The sequence below is a fragment of the Oenanthe melanoleuca genome, chromosome 5, assembly GCF_029582105.1.
Source record: "Oenanthe melanoleuca isolate GR-GAL-2019-014 chromosome 5, OMel1.0, whole genome shotgun sequence".
NCBI classification, from domain to species: Eukaryota; Metazoa; Chordata; class Aves; order Passeriformes; family Muscicapidae; genus Oenanthe; species Oenanthe melanoleuca.
Window position 1 is genome coordinate 57,606,341 of NC_079339.1, and position 23,190 is coordinate 57,629,530.

General features: G+C 48.2%; 1 protein-coding gene across 1 annotated transcript in view; it reads left to right on the plus strand.

Moving 5' to 3' along the window:
• Nucleotides 1-23,190, plus strand: part of GCH1 (GTP cyclohydrolase 1) — a 101,408-nt gene that overhangs the window by 73,103 nt on the left and 5,115 nt on the right. Inside the window, exons 2-4 of the mRNA XM_056492006.1 lie at nucleotides 7,276-7,598; nucleotides 18,385-18,494; nucleotides 20,595-20,650. Of these exons, the coding sequence (XP_056347981.1) occupies nucleotides 7,310-7,598; nucleotides 18,385-18,494; nucleotides 20,595-20,650 (455 nt within the window). The 5' untranslated portion in view covers nucleotides 7,276-7,309. The remainder of the gene's footprint in view (nucleotides 1-7,275; nucleotides 7,599-18,384; nucleotides 18,495-20,594; nucleotides 20,651-23,190) is intronic.

Genomic DNA, 23,190 nt, shown 5'->3' on the forward strand with positions numbered 1-23,190 from the left:
TATCAGAGACTGGGATTTATTTTTAGTTAATAAAGCCTATTTGGATGTATTGGGGAAAAAAATGGGATTGCAGTGGTAAAGAAAACATGCTGATGAAAAATCACTGGGCTTGCTGAACTGAAATGTTTTATTTCTCCTGGGAGTGTGTGCTGGGAGATTTTCCAGGTAATTCTTGTCATCCACATCCAAAATCCATATTTGGGCTGCCTGTCCAGAGCCCTTTCTACAGACCTGATTCCAAGGGAGCTGTGGAGGAGCTGCTGCAAACAACTGGTCCTGCAGAGCATCCAAAGTCCTTTTGGCTCCCAGTGGAGGGAGGAAACAGCCAAAATAAACTTCCAGGGGAGTTTTCTGGGAGCTGGGTGTTTGCAGTCACGCAGCTCTTCTGAACAAACACACCAAAGGTTGGTTTGAAAGGAGGTTCCTGGATTTAGGGGGTGGTTTCATGGAAATCACTGGGGGTGTTGGACACCATCCTGCAGGACCCTGATTTCCATGTGGTTTTTCTCCCTGTGTAACACTTTCTGCAGTGTAACATTTGTGGGTTTCATCAGATCCAATGTCCCCAGCCCTGGGTCACAGTCTGGGTCTCAAGGCAGGATAGAGCTGGCAGAGCTGCTTCCAACACCAGGTTTGAAAATTTGCATCAGAGCTGTGTGACTGTGGGTAGAATCATGGAATTTTTAAGGCTGGAAAAGACCTCCAAGGCCACCACTGACCCCAGTCCCCAAGTGCCACATCCACAGAGCTTTTAAATCCCTCCAGGGATTGGGACTCCACCCTTGCCCTGAGCAGTTGTTCCAGTGCCTGACAACCCTTCCCATGAATAATTTTTTCCTAATATCCAATCTAACTCCCCCAGTACAACTGAAGGCTGTTCCCTCTCTTCCTGTCCCTTGTCCCCTGGGAGCAAAGCCCAATCCCCAGCTGTCTGTCCCCTCCTGTCAGGGGGTTGTGCAGAGCCAGAAGGTCCCTTCTGAGCCTCCTTTTCTCCTCCCAGGACTTGTTCCCTGGTGATGGCTGTCCATGGCCATAAAATAAACAGCAAATGGGCTCTTGAGACCATGGCAGTGAATATTCCATCTGCTTAGTGCTGGGAGGATCCTCTCCCATGAGGCTGCTGTTACATTTCCATCATCAAAGATGGGTTTTGCTCTGTTACACAGCTCCAGGCAGAGCTACAAATACATCCTCCATCACCTGGAGCCTTGCAGGGAGCTGTGCTGAGTGGGAACAGGGTGCACTCATCCAGCAGCAGCACTGGCAGGACAGGGATGAGGATAAATCCTAATTCGAGTGGAAATGAAATGCCAGACCAAGAAACAGAAAATGTGGAATGGATTCTCCATGAAAACAGGTAAATCTCTACTACCTGGTTTTGGTTTTTGTTTGTTTGGTTGGTTTTTTTAAATCTTTTTTTTTTTTTTTAAAACAATAATTCAGGAGAATTTCACTGAAGTCTTTCAGAAATTGTCCTGAATTTGCCACCTTTCTGGTAGAAAACCAGTAACTTGGAAATTGTGCCAAGGAATCTGCCTGATGTTTTTTCTTTGGAAGTGCTAGAAATCCCACTGATTTGGTTTGATATTTGGACTTGGTGATCTTAGAGGTCTTTTTCAAGCCAGATGATTCTATGATTCTGTGGAGTGGGAGAGTCAGTATGAATCCATCACTTTTGGATTCTCAGGGTGGAGCTGAGCAAAGGAGAACCTGTATTTGGAAAAGATTTCCTCTCTCAGAGTTCCTCTGGCTATGAAATGTACCTCAGCTTCCTCCCAAAAATGTAACTGTGCTGGTCATGGAGTGAGCTGCTGGTCCTGGCTGGATAATCCAGGGAGCAGATGGGTTGTGAGATTTACCTGTGAGGAAGTTGTGTGCCTCATGGAGTTTTTTAACAGACAACAGCAGATCTGGCTTCTCCCTCTGCCTGGTTGTTGCACTAAACGTGTTCAGCTGAATGCTGCCAAACAAATTTAATAGCAAATAATTTACTTAAAGGCAGGCAAAACACAAATACCGACCCAGGCTGTGAAAAGAGACACTTGATCCTGACTCAATTGGACACAAATGGCAGGGAAAATTTGCAGGAATAGTTTCAAGCCATGTGTTGCCAGGGAACAGTCTGGTCTCCAAATCACATTATCAATATCTTGGGGTAACAACAGTGAGGAGCAATTGAGGGAAGTGATGCAAGGACACGGCTGCTGCTCCCATTTGCCTGGGCTGTGAGCCCATAACCCTTGGTTGGGGAATGGGATGGGATGGAGGGACCTAAAGATCATCCTGGGTGATGTCAGGCAGCTTCTGTTGGGAACAGGTCCATGAGAGCCAGGAGACTTGTGTTGTATTCATATATGTTATATATGTTGTATATGTTATGTTAATACAAATATGTATTCACCTGCTGCAGCCTACCTGCACCAATCCTTCTGAATTTTCCAAATTTTGGGGAGGAAAGGCCAATTGGCAAGAGATCCTTTGTCCTAGGGGAGGAAAAGGAAACTGGGGCAGGGCAAAACTGCTGCCTCCACCTCCAGTCTCATCCCTAAAATGTGAGGCCCCACCTAGGAAGTAAAAGTGAAAGAAAACCCCTCAGACCCTGGGGATCCTCTGTCCTCATGGAGCAACAAATCCTCCTGTAACAGATGAACATTTCAGGAGCCTGTAATCAATTTTGCTCCTTATTCTGGGTAATAGAATTAAACTGAAACTGATTCACTCTTTGAACTGACGCACTGTGATCCAGGGGCTGATAAACCTCAGCCTGTTTCCAGAGCATGGGAAGGATGTCCACAGGCTGGGATGTTGCCATCCATCCCTCTGTGGGCTCAGTTTAATTTCAGGAGCACGTTGGGACCATGTCCTGGCTCGTTGTTAACAGCAGGATTGATCTGCTGTGCTCTTCTGCTGCTGGTGCTGTTAATGATGGGCTGGGTTGGCACAGCTGGATTGAGAGAGGGGAATCCATCACCTCTAACTTTTAGCTCTGAGCCCAGCCCTGAATGATCCCACTTTGTAGCCAACAGAGGAAAGCAGGTGGTGCATGATTTCTGTTTATTCTGACAGCTTTTTAGCAGCTGGTGGTGCAGAAATTCCCTTTGAAACACCTTTTTGATGGCTTCATCTGCCCCAGTGAGGACTGCCCAGGGTGTTTCCTCCTTAGCCTTGGTATGGAGAGGTTTCTTTTGGGGATTCCACTCTTCCAACCCTGGTAAGCACTTTTTGCACACAGGGAATGATGCTCCAGCCCTTCCCAGCAGGCTCCCACTCAATGCCACAAAGCCATGAGGAAGATCAACAGGTTAAGGAGCAGGAGCCTGAGCACAGACCTGCTCCATCCTGTCCCTGTTTGATATTTTCCCCACTTTCAAGGACAAATGGCCTCTGAAAAGCTTTCCTATAGACCCCAGCAGCATCCCCTGGCTCTCTCAGGCACCCCAGTACCCTTGAGTGGGTGCACAGGGCTTTTACCTCCTCTAAACCTTATTCTACAATTGAAAATAATTCAAGCTACAGTCTCAGGATTTTTTGGCACTCCCCGTTTTGTTGATCTTTAACAATTTCTTCACTTTAAAGTGAAAATACCATTGAAGCTCTAAGCAAGCAGAGGAGAGAAAAACAGAGCACATTCCCTCTAGGGAAGGATCTGGAGCACAAATCCTGTGAGGAGCAGCTGAGGGAGCTGGGAAGGGGCTCAGCCTGGAGAAAAGGAGGCTCAGGGGGAATTTCTGGCTCTGCACAACTCCCTGACAGGAGGGGACAGCCAGGGGGATTTGGGATCTGCTGTAGGGAACAGGGACAGGACAAGGGGAAACAGCCTCAAGTTGAGCCAGGGGAGGTTTAGGTTGGATATCAGGGAAAAGTTTTTCACTGAAAGTGTGGTCAGGAATTGGAATAGGATTCCAAAGGAAGTGGTGGAATCACTATCCCTGGGAATGTTCAAAAATGGTGTGGATGTGGCACTGAGGGACATGGGTTAGTGGTGGCCTTGATGGGTTAATGGTTGGGCTTGATGATCTTAGGGGTCATTTCCAACCTTAAATATTCATTGATTCCTCTGGTTTAGTCTGTATTTCACTTGTTTGGTATGTTTTCAGAAATAGCTAAGAAAAACTTATTTGTGAAAGCTTAATGAGAACATGGGGTGTAAATAACAGGGAACTATCAATAAAATCTCATCATAAAAAGGCCAAGTCTTAGTTTTCCCTCTTGCACAGCTGATGTGGAGTTGTGTTTCAGAGGGAGAGGACTCCACTGTGGCTGGAAATTGGGCTGTGTCCTTCCACATCCTGGCACAAATCCCAATCACCTGAACCTACTAATTCCATCTTGGCAAAGGCTGTTAACAGCACTGCTGGCATCAGCTCCCATGTGTGCAACCTCTGCTCAAACACCCTCAGAAAAAGTGCTTTTCTGCACAGCCAGGCAGTGATCATGCTGCTAAATAAGCTGGAAACTGCCCTTCTTGCCCCATAAATAGGAGAAAATCTACAACCAGCTCCCAGCAGCTGAGCTCAGATGGTCACAAAGCTGGGGTTGACTCCAGAGGGAGCTTATCTTCTTCTTTTCCAAGAAAACAAAGAGAGCAAAGACCAGGGAGGGCCAGGATGCTAAGATGCCCTTTGCTGGCCCCTTTTCTGGATGGATGATTTGGTCTCAGTGGTTTGAAGCTCCTCAGGAACTTCACCCAGCCCCTGAACCGTGTCTGCTCAGCCTGATCCTCCTGCACATGGATGTGTTTAGTGAGGGAACTTGTCTGCTTCAAAGAGAGGATTTGGGCATCCTCAGAGGACTGGGAAAAGAGCTGGGTGTCTGGGGAGGAGCAGGGATGCAGTTCAGGGCTCCAAATCCTCCTGGTAGAGCAGTTCCTGCTCCTGATCTGAGCCTGGGGCAATAAATCCGGGTAAAGCCTGGCTGGCTGCAGGGCCCTGGATTTCACCTGAGTCATCCTGACTCTTCTGGTAAAACCTGTGATCAGAAACCAAATGATAAATGTGGAAATGTGGAGCGTGTTACAGCTGCTGGGGGATTTTTTTTTTTTTTTTCCTCTTGCTTTTCTTAGTTAAATGCAGCTCTTGTGTCAGGAGGAGGAGGAGGAAAGCCAGTGAGTCACACCCCACCCTCTGACAGCTCCTTCCCCTCCTTATCTCCCCAGCAATTTGCCATTTCCTAGGCACAAGAGGGGGACAATTTGTCCCTGCTGCCTTAAGGACCGACGGTGTGAAGAGAAGGGTTTGTGGTTCCTTTAGATCCTGGCGATTTATTTGATTGCAATCAGAAAATATGAGTCCCCCTGCTTGTGCTTGGGTGATGGAGCATTCACCCAATGCTCAGCTGAGCCTTTAGACTCAGTTTCTAGCTCATAAAACCATGGAATAGCTCCAGCTGGAGGGGACCTGTGTTCCAAAAAATCTTCCACAGCATTTATTTGTTCACCAACACTTGAACCCAAGCTGGGCTCTGTCTGCTGGGTTTGCCCCAGAAGTGCCCAGGAGGATGCAGGAGGTTCAAACCAACTTTTGGGGTGACATGCCAATAAGTTCCCCACAGAAACTTGAAAGTATTTGGTCTTGGTCATCAGAGTTAGCACATTTGCAGAATCTTGGGTGGGAATATGAAAACATTGGGACATGCCAGTCCTGCAGGAAGGTGTCTGCAGGGGTCAGGGGTTTGAAGGGGTGGGAGCCCAGCTGGGATGGGTGGTGGGAATGGTCAGCAAGGAGGGTCAGTCCATGCCTGGGATCATTCTGGTGACTGCACCCCAACCCTACAGCACCTCAGAATGGTGGTGGTGCCATTCCAGCAGCGCCAGGGAGTGACTGGGCAGGATGTGCCAACACCACCCTGGTGGGAAAGGGACCAGCCCCAGGAGTCTGAGCGGAGAACATGGAGAATGGTGGTGGGAGCTGCTGTGCAGGGCACAAACAGGACCTGCCCCATGCACCCCCATTCCCTTGTCACTCACCCTGGGCTCCCCACAGCTCTCCCCCACAGTGGGGTGATGGAAGGGAGCACCCTACAGCAGCTCAGGGCTGAATCCCCACCTTGTGCCTCAGCCCAGGGAATCCCCCCATAACCCCAGCCCACCCCTCAGCCTGGAGACCCCCAATACCCCCAGCTTGAGGGATCTCCCTGTATCCTCCTCCCATGCCTCAGGGATTCCCACTGTTTCCCCAGCCTGGGGTCCCCCTGTTCCCCCATCACACACCTCAGCCCAGGGATCCCCCCCAAACTCTCAGCCTCGGGGTGCCCCACATCCTCAGCCCCAGGACACACCCCAGCACACCTCAGCCTGTGGGATTCCCTCCTGGAACCTCGGAACCCCCAGCCCAGGTCTCAGCCCGGGGATCACTCTGGATCCTCCCACAGCCCCAGCCCAGAGCATCCCCCCTGCTCACACACCTCATCCTACAGGATCCCGTATCTGCAGAGCTGGAGATCTCTTGGGATGCTCTCACAGCCCTGCCCTCACTCAGCCCAGAGATCCCCCGACCCTCAGCCTGAGTCTCAGCCCCCTGCACCCCCAGCCCGGATCTCAGCCGGGGGGATCCCCTCAGATCCCTCAGTACCCCGAGCTCCGGGCATCCCCTGTACTCCCAGCCGGCGGATACCCCGTACCTCCCCCGACCCACATCTCAGCCCAGGGACCCCCCCGTGCCCCCAGCCAGGGTCCCAACCCCGGGGATCCCCTTGGCTCCCCCCGTGCCCCGCCTCTACCCCCAGCGCCCATCCCAGCCCGGGGGTCCCCTCGAATGTCCGCTATCCCCATCCCCCATCTCAGCCCGCGGATCCCCTCCATCTCCAGTATCCCCATCCCAGGTCTCTCGCTGAGGGATCCCCTTGGATTCCCAGTATCCCCATCCCAGATTTCAGCCCGGGGGTCTCCTCCATCTCCCGTATCCCCATCCCTGGAATCTCCGGTATCCCCATCCCAGGTCCCTCCCTGAGGGATCCCCTCGGATTCCTAATATCCCCACCCCAGGTCTCACCCCAGGGATCCCCTCGGATTCCCAGTATCCCCATCCCCGAGGTCTCCCCGCCGTGCCCTGTCCCGGGCAGCCCCAGCCCGTGGCCGCCGCTCTCCCCAGCCGCGGTGACATCGCTCGGAGCGGCCAATGGGGGCGGCGCGGGCGGGATAAAAGCGGCGGCGCTGGCGGGGCCGGGAGCGCTGGGGCCGGGCAGGGACAGCACAGCGCTCGGGCAGGGACAGGACAGCGCTCGGGCAGGGACAGGACAGTGCCCGGGCAGGGACAGGACGAAGCTCGGGCAGGGCAGCCCCGGCGCTGCGCTGCCCGCTCGGCCCCGCTCCATGGAGCCGGCGCGGCGCTGGAACGGGCTCCAGCGGCAGGAGCGGCCGCAGCCCCCGAGCGGAGCCCCGGGCACCGGCACCGGCACCGGCAGCGCCGATGGCTGGCGGGGAGAGCGGCCCCGCAGCGAGGAGGACAACGAGCTGAGCCTGCCCGGGCTGGCCGCCGCCTACACCTCCATCCTGCGGGCTCTGGGCGAGGACCCGCAGCGCCAGGGGCTGCTCAAGACGCCCTGGAGAGCGGCCACGGCCATGCAGTTCTTCACCAAGGGCTACCAGGAGACCATCGCGGGTAGGGAGAGCTCCCGGGGCTCGGGGATGGATCGTGCTGCTTGGGTACCGGCCGAGGGGCTGCGTTATTCCTGGGAATAAATCTCTTAAAACGTCTTAGCCCCGTCGCGGCATCACCCACCCTTGTTATCACCTGTGTCTCGCTGCCCCCCCCAGATATCTCAGAGTTTTTAATTTCTTTTGTTAAACTCTGTGCAGCTAAAGTTTTCATTCTCGTTTGGGTGAGCAGAGCAAGTGCTTTTGCTTTCTCTCTTCTGACGGAAACTTTTCAAGCCCTGGCATAGGAACTTGCGGGTTTCCCCTTCGTCCCTTCCCGGCTGAGCGAGGCTGTGTTCAGACAGTGGGAATATTGGTTTCTATTAGCAGATAGAAACGGTTTGAATTTTCTCAGGAAAAGTCCTGTTCTGCCGATGCTTTAATCAAGTGAGGGTTTTTCAAAGGTGGGAATGAAACTTAAGGAAGGGAGGTAAGGAGAAAGGAATAGGACAGGGAGATCCTGTCCCCATCTCAGGGTCCCAGCAGGAAATGCAAGCGGGAGAGGAATCCCAGGTTCACATCCCTGCCCCAGCTGAGTGTCTCTGCTTGCTGGGTGAGGGTGTGAGGAAAGGATCTGGCTGGGATATGTTCTTCCCAACAACTCGTGGCTACAGGGCAAATACTGCTTGAAAATGTATTTTTTACACACCGCTTTTCCTCTTCTCAGCCTCTTGACTACGGGCTGTACCCAGCACAAACAGTAAAAAACAGCCTGGGGGGCTTGGGAATTCCCCTTTCTGCTCCTTCTTGCAGTAAAAGGCGAGTTCCTGCCAGTAAGGGATGCAAGCAGTGCCAGCAAGGGCCTGAGAGTGGCTGAGGCAGGAGCTGCTCCTGCTCTGCTCCCTGGATGCAGCTGCTGTGCTGAGCCGGCCCGAGCTGCTCCAGGATGCTGTAGCTGAAGGCAAGGGCTGAGCTGTGCTGATTGATGGCAGCAGGGAGCTCCTGCTGGCACAGCAGAGTCCTTCTCTAGGTGCACTGTGCTCCAAATTTAAGGCTGGTTTTGTGTTTAGTTTCTTTTTCTTTTCTCAGCTGTTGGCTCTTTTGAAATCAGATTACCACAACTTCCAGCATTCACTTACTCATGTCCAGCTTAAACTCCTGTGCCAGTGTTGTGTCCCAGCTTTCCCCAGGAACAGCATTTCTGTCCTGGGAGCTGTTCTGTCTTTCAGATCAACCCAGGTTTTTGGTTCACATCTGGGAGCAGGCTCTGGCTGCAGTGGCCATCCTTGCTCCTCTCTTAGTCCTGCTGTGTTTGAGGTGAGGTTTCATCAGGGTTTCATCTTTTGTTTACTGGGATTAACTTTCCTAATTTTACTGCTGTAAAACACAGGAGGTCTCTCAGCCATCCTGTCAGGCTCTGGCAGAAGGAAGTTTTTTTTAGTGATAATTTGAATTTCTGTGCAGAACCTGGATGAGGTTGCTGCCCCCCCTAAGCCCTCTCTTATCTTGCTGCCAGTTTTGTATGTACACATTACCTGAAGTAATGTTTAAAATTACTTTTTCTGCTCCAAGTTGGGTTCCTTCTAATCTCTCACATTAATTTAATTAAACAGAGCAGTTCTGGATGCTCCCCTCCTCTGATTATCCATATCTGTGAGAGAGATGTATTCTATCCTAGGGTAAAAAATGTCACTGTTGGGTGCTCTACTCCTGGAATGCTTTTTTCTTTTTAGGAAATCATGTGGAGCTGTGATATTAACATTCCTTCCCACGTCAGGTGGGGAATCCTTTAACTTTCCAGCTACTCTCCTCTTCTTGCAGGATGCTCAGCTTCCACTTTTCTCACTCTTCCCAGCCAAACAGAAGGAAGAGCTGCAGCTGAAGGACAAGCCAACAGCAGACAGCAAAGCAAGTGGAGAATGAGGAGTTTGTTAGGAGAGTCAGGATGAGTAAATTCTTTTTAGAGAGTTTTAAATACTCCATGAACCCTAGAGCCAACAACAACAGAATATTTGGGCACAAGAGTAGCTGTGGGGCTGCTGCTGTCTCTGCTGCAGCATCCTGAGCTGTTCTCTGGATTATAATAACCCAGCTCTCTGTCTGGCCAGGCTGTCAACTGAAAAAGAATCAAAACAAGCCCAAACTCTCCCCAAAAACATGACAAAAATCAGCCCTGACCTCCTGTTTTCTCAGGCTTTTTTTTTTTTTATTTGCAGCTTAGTCAGCTCCTCCTGTGGAGCTGTCTGGGTAGGCAGGGGTTAAAGCAGTGACTTGCAGGGTGTGTTTTCAGGAGTGTTTCCATTTTATCCCTGCTACAGGCAGAAGATGAGGGGCTGTTACAATATCTGCAAGTTCCTTCTGCCCAAGAAAGGTTCCCCAGGTAAAAGCTTGGTGGTGTCTCTACAACCTGGGCAGAGGCAAAGTGTGTTGTTGGGTCCCTGCTGAGCTCCAGAGCCACCCAGGTGAGGAGGGGCAGTGAATGTCAGAACAGGGACAGCTTTAAAATCAGCCCTGTGACCCTGTCTGCTGCAGCTTCTGCCTGGGGAGGCAGGGAAAGCAATTAATGTCTGGAGTTTTCATTTCCCATAAAGGAGCACAAAGAAAGATGTGACATATACATCCAAATTATGGACTTGTTTAGGTTGGAGCAGGTTTCTGAGATTGAGTCCAACCATTCCCCCAGCACTGCCCCATGTCCCCAGGTGCCTCATTCACACAGATTTTAAATCCCTCTGGGGATGAAAACTCCATCCTTGCCCTGAGCAGCCTCTACAGGGCTGGACCATCCTTGGACCATCCTTCCTGTGGAAAAATGTTCCCCAATATCCAATCTAAATGTCCCATGGTGTGAATTGAAGCCATTTCCCCTTGTCCTGTCCCTGTTCCTGGAGCAGATCCCAAATCCCCCTCACTGCCCCTCCTGTCAGGGAGTTGTGCAGAGCCACAAGGGCCCCCTGAGCCTCCTTTTCTCCAGGCTGAGCCCCTTCCCAGCCCCTCAGCCTCTCCTGGTGCTCCAGACCCTTCCCCAGCTCTGCTCTCTTCTGGGGAGTGTAAAGTTTTCTGTGGTTGGCTTGAGCCCCCCTTGCTGTGTTATGGCAGGGGTTGGAATAGATGGCTTTAAAGGATCCCTAACAGCCCCAGCCACTCCATGATCTTTTTGGTTCCTGAGTGTCTGAGAACGCAATACACTTGCAGCATGGTTAAATGTGCTGGTCACTTGATCCCCTGTCCTGGGTGTTGTCACTTTGCTTCCATGACACCTGGTTGTGTTTGTATGTTTTTATTTACCACAGATTAACTTTGTAGTATTGTTGGGAAGATAACACCCAAATTCTGTCTCCATTCAGATTTGTGAGCAGCAGACAAGCTGATTGTGCTTTCCAGCTGCTACTCTGTGTATTCCTCACTTGTTTTCAGCTGTGCAGAGTGACAGTGTTCCTGCCTTATCCCCTGTTTGTCTCTGCTATCTGTGTTCTGCAGCTGCTCAGTGTTGTGTGGCAGAGCTATTAGCAGAGTTTACTTGTTAAATATGTGTATCTGGCTCTTTCTGTTAATTCCAGATTGTCATTTATTAATCCTGGCTTTACTAAAGGCCTCAACCTCTTTCATTGACAGGATGTATTCAAATGTGCTGTTCCCACTTCTGTAGTAGCAATCATCACACTTGGCAAGAATGCCTCTAGTGATTTCAAACAAAATCCACCTGGGGACCAGATTAAAAATCCTGACAGCTCAGTGCAGACACTTGAGCACTGGTGTAGACTGGCAGCTGTTGAAACAGAAACCTCTCAATGTGATGGGAAGGATGGCAGAGTAGGAAAGCCACCAAAAAGGTAACTTCCAGTTTCATGCAGTGCTTCTGTGCCAACACCAAGAACATGTGTTCTTTTCCATGGTCAGATTTATCAGCTTCTTACTCCTGGGTGTAAATTGTATTTCAGAGCATCCCCCTTGGCTGGTGAGGATTAACAGCAAGGCTGTGAGAGCCAGGTGCCTTTAACCTTTTGATAAAACCTGCCCCACAAAGGTTAAACCTTGTCCCTCCTTTTCCTAAAGGCTTCATGTCATGCTCAGAGTTGCTGTCTGAGGGTCTGATAATAAAGCTACAAAGCACAAGTGTGTGCAAAGGCAGTAAATGAGTGAATAAATGGAAACACAAGGCTGCAGACAGCACTAACAACTGAAGCTGAAGGTTTCAGACCCAAGCAACTGGTAGGTTACAGAAACAGTGTCAATGGTTCTGCCTTTGAAAGGTGAATCACAAATGAGTTGGTTTGGATTGTGTAATCCTGCAGGAAGCATTAGGCACAGGGTTGGACAGGCTGCCTGCATCTGCAGGAGGAAATTAAGTTGTTCTCCTCAGCCACAAACACTCAAAGCAAAACATGCTCCCCAAAACTGGGGAGGGTGGGAGCTGCTAAAAGGGAAATCTGCCAGATTTATTCATGTCAGCATGGCAGGTTCTCCTGTCCTTGCAGTGTGTTTAACAGGGAAATGGAAATCAGAAATGCTGGGAGGGGATAACTTTGCTTCCTGGACCTCTGTGGTTCAAGAGGCTGCATTTGTTTACCTGCAAGCCAAGTGACTCTGATGGACAGCTTTTATTTCAGAGCAAATAGCTAGTTAGATCATTTCCTCCCTCATTAGTTTATATGCTTTTCCTACACTGATGGGTGAAAAAATTCAGCCTTAATAATCTTTTCTTCTAGTCTGTGTGGATTTGGTATTTTTATAGAGGACAGCCGTGGTGTAAGCTGATAAATTTTCCCAGCCTGCTCTGTTTGCTGGGCTGAGGTGCTAAGCATTGCTCTGTCAAAACACACAGTGCCTTAAGCAAACAAGGCTGTTTGATCAGCAGCTCTGCCCTTTGCCAGGAGCTGGGGAGCTGCTGTGTTTTCCTGGAATCGAGGTGCTGCTGGCTCAGCCATGAGGACAGGGGTGCAGCACTGTAACCTGTTAACAGCTGAAACCTCAGCCCTGCTGTGCCCCAGCCATGGCTTGTTTCCTGTAAAGCAGAGGGTGGGAATGTTCAGAGGGAGGTTTTTGGGGTTTCTTCAACCTCTGCCCCCACATAAGGGAAGCCTACCATGCTGGATCACACACTGAATGCAGTGAAACTTCAGGGAACTGGGATTTTCCTGGATCATCTCCCCCGCCTGTTAATGCTCAAATAACACTAAACTTGGTTGGCTTTTCTTGCTAATTTATTAAATATTGTAATCTCTTGTACCTGAACTGTTGCAGGCTTCTGATCTTCCATGTTGCTCTTCCAAACTGTTTTGCCTTTGATTTTTCTTTTGTTTCAGTCTCAGAGGGAAGTGTGGATGAGCACCTTCTGTGACATGGGGCATTGAAGTGGTTATTGAAATCCTGATGCATTTTAATGAGCATCTCCATAATGCTGCTTTCCCTCATATTAATAAACCTCCTGGCAGAGGACAACTTCTAGAACCTAATCTTGGCTTCATCTGTCTGCAGTAGCTGGTCTGTTATGAATAGACTCCAGCCTCACTACAACATGGAGGGTATCTTACAGGAAAATAATAAAATCTGTGCAAACCATAGCCAGAATTAGCTGAACAGCAATAATGCTTCTCCTTTATCTTTGCTTCTGTGAAATGTCATTTGAATCACAGATCTGGTTCACCTCCCTTGTGGTAACTGAGGGGTTAAGCTTTGCTTCTGGAGCAAATGTTCCTGTCTGAAGTTTAACGTTTGTTTCCAGTCTTTTGGTGGTGAAATCTGAAACAGTAGCCAGGAACTTGTAAATTCTTTTGTGTCTAAGGTTTCTCCTGGTTCCTGCTAGGAAGGTGTGTTATGAAAGGGTTCATTTCTCAGCATCTTTTGAACTCTATTCCCTATTTAAGCAGTCATGTGGCATCTCAGTGCCTCTTTCTAGAGCTCTTCAAGACTTCTTGAAGCAAATGACATACCCAGAGCATTCCCTTCCTCAGCAACCTGAATCATTGACTTTCTGCAGCAGAACAAGCCCTTTACATTAATGTTTTTATAGCCTGGCTCTCTGCATTGCCTAATAAATTCCTGGTGCCTTTTTAATACTCAAAGGCTGCAATAATTTTCTGGTTGCTTGTCTGGGATGTTCTCCCTAACTACAGCTACCTGTGAAGTCATCATGTGAATAAATAAAGAAGTCAGGTTTGATTCTACTGCTTACCCAGCAGTAGCTGAGAGGTTTTTGCAGCAGTTTCCTTCCAGATTTCATCCTGACCCTGCAGTCTGGTGGGGTCTGTTAGCTCGTGTCTCCTGCTGCCACTCACATCTGTCCCCAGCTGGGGAGGAACTCTGACAATCAGAAATATCTGCCAGCATTCCCCAGGATATTAAATACCTTAAATACCAGCTGGCCTGAGCTGGCTCATGGCACTGCTCTTCTGCAGCACCCTCCAAACCCTGAGGAACCTGTTCCTGGTTCCTGCAAGGTCCCTGCAGTGCTTTGGGTGCAGCTCTGTGTTCTGGAGCTGTCTGAGCTCCAGTGCTTTATTTGTTCCAGCTGCTGGTGCTTGTCCCTGGGATGTCACCCTGCCTTGGCCTGAGCCCATTCTTGCCCTGCCTGTGGCACCTGGGGGTCACCATGGAAAGCAGGGGACAGCCTGGACCTGGGATGGTGTCAGGAGAACCTTGTGCCTTTTGCCTCTGCCAGGATGGATGAGCTCAAGCTGCAGAGTCAGGGAGTTCCTGAGGCTGCCTTCATCCCACTAGCACTTAGATTGAGCTGTGAGGCAACTTAACAGCACAGGGAAGTGCTTTAACTCCTGGTGAGAACAACCTGCACCACTTCAGTCCCAGGCACAGCAAGGAAGGCAGCTCTGAAGTGCTGTGAGGCTGCTGCAGTACATCCTCCATCCCCTTCACCTCCTGAGCCCATTCTGGGTGGGCTCTGCCTTCTCTGCTTGCCAGAGGTGCTTTTGCTTCCCTGTGTCACATTAAAGCCATGCAAATAGTTTCTATAGCAACAGGTATCTTTGCTTAGCTCTGACGCAAAGTCCTGAAAGGTCTTTCTCATTCTGTCTTCATCCAGCTCTGATTTTTCATTTTATCAACTCTTTCTGAAGATAAAGGCAAAATTAATTCTGCTCTGTTTCAGGAGTTAACTTGCAGCACAGGTGACTGTTTATTTTCAACAGCTCACCAAAGTTTTTGCACCAGGAATGGAACTTTTGGCTGAAGGAAAAATCAGCTGGAATAATTTAGAGAGCACTTTGACTGTACAAACCATGAAATCAAACTAGTGAAGCAGAAAGCATGGCTAAGTAGGTAGAGTGAAAGAACAGAAAAAGGGGCAAAAATTTGTCCCCAGCTTTGCTTCTGGCTTGGTTAAATCTGAGGCTGTTTCTCCTCTCTCCTTTCAGCTCTGTTAAATTCTCCAGAACGTGTGCTGCAGCACACAGGCTGAGCTTGTCAGAACCCTGTTTGATGCTGTTGCAAATGGAAAAACTAGAAAAAAACTTCAAAAAACTTCTAAAGAAACTGGAAAACCCTGACAAATTTAGATAAAATGGTGTTGCCTCCCTGCACAGGGTGTTTGAGTCTCTGCAGGGAAGTGTCTCCTGTGTAATTACTGCAAACAGCTGCTGCAGGGGGACACAGGGAGAAGCAGCTGTGAGAAGATGCTCTGCTCACTCTGCTTTTGCCAACACGGGGCTTGGGCTCCAAAAGGGAGCTGTAGGGATGGGCAGGCTTCCAGCTGTGCTGATTTGCTGGAAGAGACACTTGTGAAGTGTGAGCAGGAGCAGAGGAGGCTGAATGGCCACTCCAGACCTGGCTGGCCATTTACTCAGCTGGTGGCCTTCAGCCTCACACTTTGTTTTATCTTTGTGTCCTTGTATCACCTGGCACTTGTGGAGGAGTTTTTGGAGGGACTAACACTGAGCTGGTTTCTTCCTTTGTGAGCCCCTCTTCTCAAGGAGTAGCTGACAAAATCAGCACATCTTGCTGCAGGCACAACTGTGACCTTGTTGCTAATATTAAATAAATAAAAGGTGCAAAAATGGCAAGACCACTATAAATAAGAACCATGAAGCACCCCACAGCTCTGTGGCTGCACTCTTGATGTGCAGATGTGTTTTCTTACCTCTAAAACTCCCCTGGTTGTGCAGGGGCATTGCCCACTCTGCTGGCTGGGCTGTGGCATAAGGGGATGTGCAGGAAGGGTTGGATGCACTTTGTGCTCCTCTTTGACTGCTTTGAGAAGGATGCAGGATGCTCTTTGCTCCTAGAGTTGCCTGTGTGGTGTTTCTGAGGTCACTTAAACCTCTTTTTGGCTGAGCTGTCTCCATGATACAACCCAGCTGTGAGAGGAAGTTTGTAAGAATACAATATATATTTTATATGATAATTAGTGTGTATATGCATCTATGTGCATGTGGATATGAGGCTGCATGGGTGAGGTACCTTCTGTTGTACCTGGCCCTGCTCTGTCACACATTGCCACAACTCTTAATGAGAATTTGGCCACTTCTGGCTGCTCTGAACACCCTGCCCTGCGAGTGTGCTGACGTAAATCCATATCTGACATCAGGCCCTGATATGCTCCTGGCAGGGCTGGTGTGAGCCAGTCTGGGGTCTAATAACAGCAGCAGTCACTCTGGAGATGCTTCGTGGATCTGTTTGGGTTTTATTTTAATAACTCTGGCCACAGCAGCAGGTTTTGTGCCACCACTGTTTGCCTTTCTGCTGTGGAAATGGCACTGCTGCAGGAGGGAGCTCAGAGCCCAGACAGCTGCTCTGCCTGCCCTGCCCTCTCCTGTGAGCCTGCTCAGATCCTCTGCCATGGATTCTCCCTTTGCCTGGCTGGATTCATAATTACACAGCTGCATGATGCTGCCTGTGCAATCAGCACCCACTCCAGCAGTGCTTGGTGCAAACCCAGAAATTTGAAGGAACAATCATGTGCCTTCACAGAGTTGCTTTTCCATGCCCCCTGCTCCTGCTGTCTGACCCCATCCAAACCCCTGTGGGATCCATGCAGGCTGCCAGCCCTCCTCAGGACAGAGCCCATGCTGCAGCAGAACTCCTTGAGCACAGTTTCCAGGGTTACCTGTGCAGAGCTGATAGCAGGCAGGAAATTAAAATGCTCCGTGTGATGATGATCCCTTATCGACAGCAGATGGTGGCCATCAGCTGGACGTGTCAGGGGAAGGCACCAAGGCAAGCAGAGCAAACACTGCTGGATTTGTGTTACCACCACTGCTAGATTTGTGTCACCACCACTGCTAGATTTGTGTTAACATCACTGCTGGATTTGTGTCACCATCACTGCTGGATTTGTGTTAACATCACTGTTAGATCTGTGCCATCACCACTGTTAGATTTGTGTCACCACCACTGCTAGATTTGTGCCATCATCCCTGTTGGATTTGTGCCACCATCACTGTTGGATTTGTGTTAACACCACTTAGTTTTGTGCCACCATCCCTGTTAGATTTGTATCACCATCACTGTTGGATTTGTGTCACCACCACTGCTAGATTTGTGTTAACACCACTTAGTTTTGTGTCACCACCACTGTTAGATCTGTGTCACCACTGCTGTTAGGTTTGTGTCACCACCACTGTTAGATCTGTGTCACCACCACTGCTAGATTTGTGTTAACATCACTGTTGGATTTGTGTTAACATCACTGTTATATTTGTGTCACCATCACTGTTATATTTGTTCCACCACCCCTGTCAGATCTGTGTCACCACTGCTGTTAGGTTTGTGCCACCACCCCTGTTATTTTTGCCCCATCCCTGCTCTGTGGTGCATGCAGGGCAGTCCCTGAGTGCCCTGCTCTGGCTGTGGTGTGTGGGGCTCTGCTTTCCTGGCAGTAACCCCAAGGAGCCAGCGTGGCTTCCAGCTGAACTTGTTTGCAGAACTCCCTGTCCTTGTCATCAGCCCATCTGTGCAGCTGGTTTTCCCTCACACACAACTTTCTCTCTTGTTCTTCAAAAGACCTGGTTCCTTGACTTGGAACTACTCTACTTTCAAGCTCTCTGAGCACAGTCCAGGTGCCTGCAATCTTTGTGGAGTCTGATGTGCTGTAACCTGTGCCAGGATTGTTTGGGGATTTGCCAAGGGACTGCTGAAAGTGGAAAATCAGCTGAGGATCCATTCTGATGAGCTCTGAGATTAGCCAAGTGCTATATTAGATCTTCCTTTTCTTACTGAGCTGTCTCTTCTCCCTTCTGTCTCTGGGGGGTTTCTGCACCTCACTTTTCTGCTAACTCTGAGGTACAGAATTAGGCTGGAGTGTGGATGTGCCTGCTTCACATCAGGACAGCAAATCTCTCCCCAGATGTGTCTCTGACATCTGTGTGTACCTAAACAGCTGCTGCCTGGTGTGTTACAGGATGAAATTTGCACTCAGAGCCTCCTTGCAGACAGCAATGCTGGTGTTGAAGGGGTTGGAGGAAGCCCTGTGATAATTTAGGTTTTCCCTGACCTTGGGCTGGTTTGCCTGTGGAAGCACCAATGGAAGCCCATTTTTGAGAGGAGCTCTCTTTGTCAGCTGTAGGTTTAATTGCTCTTAAGATGTCAGTAATTCTGCAGGGACCAGACCTGTTCTGACCCACGCTCAGGCTATTAATTAAATAAACCACTCCTGCTGACTGCTGGTGCAGCACGTAGGCAATGAGACACGGTGACAAATGTGAGATTGTACACAAACCAAAACGTGCTTGTGATGTTACTCCTTACATCCCTCCCAGACTTTAATCCTAAAAGCTACCGCCCTGAGAGGGTCCTGTTCTTGCTACAGGCTTTCTCAGGCACTGGCTGCATTGATTTTTAATGGAAATGTTTAATTTCAGATGTCCTGAACGACGCCATCTTCGATGAAGACCATGATGAGATGGTAATTGTGAAGGACATAGACATGTTCTCATTGTGTGAGCATCACCTCGTTCCATTTGTTGGAAAGGTAACTCTCCCTCCCAGAACAAATGTGGGAATGCACAATAAAAGACCTTAAGTACATGTAAAAGACTTTGCAGCTGTAGCTACAAAGCTTTTAAGGCTGTAAGTACTCACTGCTTATGGCTACAGTTCCAGAGGTTTAAACTTCAGAATACAAATAAGGAAGGTCTCCTTAATGTGAGGTTCTATTTGAATTTAAGCTCCTGAAATATAATGCTCAACCTTTCCTAGTCTAAGTAATCTAATGGTTTCTGACATTTCATATCAAAGCTCTTCTCCATGGAGCAGCAGCAAGCCTTGAGGGCAGACATCTCGATATTAAACCAGCTCACCCTGCACACTGCCTCTGCCATGGATTTAGCTCCTGGCTCGGAGCTATCCAGTGCACACTCATCTCTGAAACCCCTGTGAGTGGAACAAACTCATTAGCAGCCCTGCCTTAATTATGTGAGCCAAGTCAGGGAGAGGATGGCCAAAACTGGAATTGTAATGGCAACAACTGTAAGAAAAGGAAATTTCTCCAGCTAACCACTGCAGAGGTGATGAAGAGTTCTGAGTGGGAGCTGCACATCTCAGGCTCCTCACTCCCTTATCAGCACAGAAGGATGGAGCTTAGCCTGGTCCATCTGTTACCATAAAGTGCTCACAGGTCCAAGAGCAGCACAGGCTTGTGCTGTCTACAAAATTCAATCAGTGCCACATATGTTCCAAGCAAAGTGCCTCCCAAAAATAAAATACATGAGCAGAAACTAGCTGTTTATTTAGTTGAGACAATTCAGGTTTGTCTGCTTTCTTTTCTTGCTGTTAGTGTTTTATACTGGAGAACAGGATAATCTCTTTTTCTGTGCAAGCTTTCTGCTGCGTCACTCTTGGTTGTGTGCACTGTGTGTATTCTCTCCATTATTCTTGTGGCAATGTGTGCATTTTTATTTTTTTTATTTTTTTTTTTTACATCCAGCTGTTTAGCCTGTGTGGTTTGGGGAAATCTCCTCACAAATACTGAATCAGTCCTACAAATAACTTGGTATGGCTCTAAATATTCAGAGTAACCATTGCCCTGCTGGGTGCCCCAAACAGGCACTCACCTGTAGCTCTTGCATTTGCAGCTCTATCTTAAAGATAATCAAGAAATCTGCAAAAATATGGAGAACAGGATTCAAAGCTTATTTCTAAGTCGTGTGTCTCACTTTGTCTGAAATGTTCCATGTCTTTTCAGGTGTCAGTGGGTTGATTGCCTAACAGAAGGGGTAGGAATGAGCAAGTTAGCCAGGTAATCAGGTGTACTGTGGTACCTCTCCTGCAGGTACAGCAGCACAGGATTCTGACATGGGGCCTCCAGGCAGAGCCAGAATCCCCCACTGACACTCCCCTGCTGTATCTTGGCTAATTTTTCAAGTCTCTGGTATAGTGGCACAAGTCCTGGATTATAATCTGTTATAACTATAAACATATTGGAATTCAGTAACCCCCATGGCTTTCTGCAAACAAGGAGCTAAATGTCCTTCCCTTCATATCTGAGCACTTTTCTGCTGAACTTCCTCCAATTTAGTTCAAGTACATGTTCAGCAAATCCATATTTGAGCAGGAGGGAAGCTGAGTTAATCATCAGAGTCTATGATACTAAAACAAGATATTAAATCAAATCAGGAAGTGCAGCCTGATTTTTTGTGGTGAAGTACTTCTTGCCATCAGGACTTTCACTAGAAGGAAAGCACAATCCCTCTTCCTGCCACTCCCTAAATCCATTTAAGGTCCAGAAAGAAAATCATGTTTATTTTACACAAGATGAGCAATGGGCTGCCTTTGCACCCAAGTGCAGCAGCTCTGTGGCTTTCCTGAGACTTGGAACATGAGCCTTGACTCTTGAAGAGCTGTGACTTCTCTCCCCCTCAGAAAAACTCACCTGTTCTCCACCAGGACCTCATGAGGCATTCACAGCTCCACAATCCCCCAGGCTTGCATGGTGCCATGTTCCTCCCACATGCTGAGACCTCTGGGCTGTCCCAGAGTTAATTCTGGGGCACATCTCATTGTCTGTGCATGAGTTTCATGTGCCTTTGGAAGGGTGGTGTTGCTCTGTTAATGGTTCTTCTCTCCTGTCTAGGTACACATTGGTTATCTCCCCAACAAACAAGTGCTTGGCCTCAGCAAGCTTGCTAGGTAAGTGTTCTAATGAAAGTGATGCTAATTTGTAAAAAAGATTCCAGGCTGTGCTAGCTGTGCTAATCTTTTTAATCTCCTCTCCCCCTAAAGCTCAGCCCACTTTGTGTCCTGGATTTGGGTTTAGACCAATCCTCAGCATTGTTTTGGGGTTTTTTATGGAGAGGACAGATGAGTCTTGGAGCTCTGTGTTAATTCTCACCAGTGGCTGCAGTGGAGTCCTTATGCTTTTGTAGGTTCTCCCAGAGCACTGGGACCTGCAGGGAGCTCTGAGGCAAAGAATAAGAGAATTTGGTTATTCTAAGGCAGGCCACAAAAACTAATGAGAATTTCCAGCTCTTTCTACTTGGGTGTAGATTGACTAATAAGAAGAAAAATCTAAAAACTTCCAAACTGTAAATGAATACATTTTAAGGATATAAGCTAAATCTAAGGCTTTTATCTCTTATCTGACCCTGCAGAAAAATTTGGCATTTCTTTCTTTCATTGAAGATGTGCTGAGATTGCTGTGGGGTAGATTTTATAGATAAAGTTCAGCCTAAGAAACAAAGCAATTGTGATACACTTGAGAAATCCATTTATTATGTAAAACAGCTTTTTTCCTCAGCAAGTGCCTTGGGTCAGTTGTTGCACTGATTCTTGTTATTAAATGACATTTTCTTGTGCTGGTGAGGAAGATGATGGCAGATCCCTTCAATAAGCAGATTATTTGGGATCAGAGTGGAAGGGTCCCTTTTGGAGAAACAAAACTAAAGATTTGGCTGAAGTTCAGAAACACCACATAGGTCCTGCTTTCCCTGATGGATCTGCTAATCCTGCTGCAGTTCCAGCAGCACTAATGAGAAATTAGCCCTGCAAATCTGCCTGCCTGCTGGGTTTTCTTAGCAGGTAAGGAATGTGTAGGACATGACAGCAAAGTGTCCTAAAGTGAGCCAGATCTGTTCTGTGCTCTGCTTGGACATCAGGGAAAGGTTTGGAAGTGGGAAGATCCTTGGAGGTCACATCTCTGCTGTGTGACCTCGAATTGCAGGGAGGCACCTCCCAGTCCCCAGCAGGGCTTTTGGGAGCGGGCTTTGATTAAAAGAGGTTGTTCAATGTGTAAATTTTATCCTGCATGGTTTTCCTGTGGCTGTTCAGAGCTGCTGGAATTGCAGGCTGGGGTTCTGAGCTGTCAGAACTGCAGTTGCTGGGCTAGAGACTTCATCTGCTGTTAGCTGCTGTTCTTGGGGAGGTGTGTGCCATCCCATGGCTTGGGTTGGCTTTGGGAGGGTCTTTAAGTGGTGCAGGGCATGGCTGGGTTTTGTTTTTTATTTTGTTGTTGGTTTTTGGAGTTGGATTTCTGAAGAGAACCCATCCTTCCTAAACAAACTCCTTAGTGTGGTTTAATTTCTGCAGGGCTCCAATGCAGGATTAAGGATCACATTTGAAATGTGCATCCACTGGTTTGTGCTTGCTCTGGTCTCTATTTATCTCCTGATTGCAGTTGTAAAAAGAAGCTCAAAATGCTTTTCAGTGATTAGGTTTTTTTTTAAATGCCTGTGGCAACATGGTGCTAGATATGTACAATTTTCCTGCTATTTATTCTCAAAATGGAAACCTGCACATCAATATGTGCAAGGCTTCCTGCACTGTGCTCAAAGGTTAAATCTTGCCTCTTTAGAGTGAGGGTAAAATCCCATAGACTGCAATAATGAAAAGATTAGATTCTTGTATAACAAAATGTTCTCACTTTTGAGTGCTTGCCATGAAGAGGTTGGGGGGTGGAATCCTGCCTCCCTTTCGTGCCCTATATAATGGAACCAGTGTTCAAACAAAGATTTGTGAGGCTCTTGCTGCTCTAGGCCTAATCTTTCATAATAGGATTAGTCTAATGTGGTGAGTTTCTGTAGTTGTGGATGACCTGCATTCAGTAAACAAACATCTTTCTCTGGGTTTTAAGCTCAGGCTTGAAAATGCTATTTCAAAAAACTGTTTTTACATAAACACCTTGTTAGGACTATGCAATATCTGAGCATGTTTCCTACCTATATAGTCAATCTAAATATTGTGTTGCTTTGTTTAATGCTGTAACACAACCATTTCATGGCTGGAGGGGAGTTTGTGCATTTAATTCTCTCTCCAAAACAGCAGGAGAGTCTCATTGTCAGGGATGATTCTTGTAAGTGATGCTTCAGGCTGCCAGCCAGTGTCTGGCTTTTGTCTGGTGTGACCAGACAGGTATCAAAGCTTGCTATGGCAACTCCTTTTTGTGGCCACTTGAAGTGTAATTAAGCATTTGAGGTTGGCATGAACAACCCCTGGAGTTACAGAGCAATTATATGGATTTTCTTAAATGCATGGATTCTAGAAATGTCATTAAGTGTCACTTCCACTGCCCACCAAAGGCTTCAATTTGAGTCATATTGGAGGGGACCATTAAGGTGATCCTTGCACTGAAATTGAAGGATGGGGTGAGATATGTGGAGAGATTCTGTTTCAAATAAGACCAATTTTGTCTCATTGTTCTCAGCTAAATTTGTGGTTAAATGCAAGAATCCAAA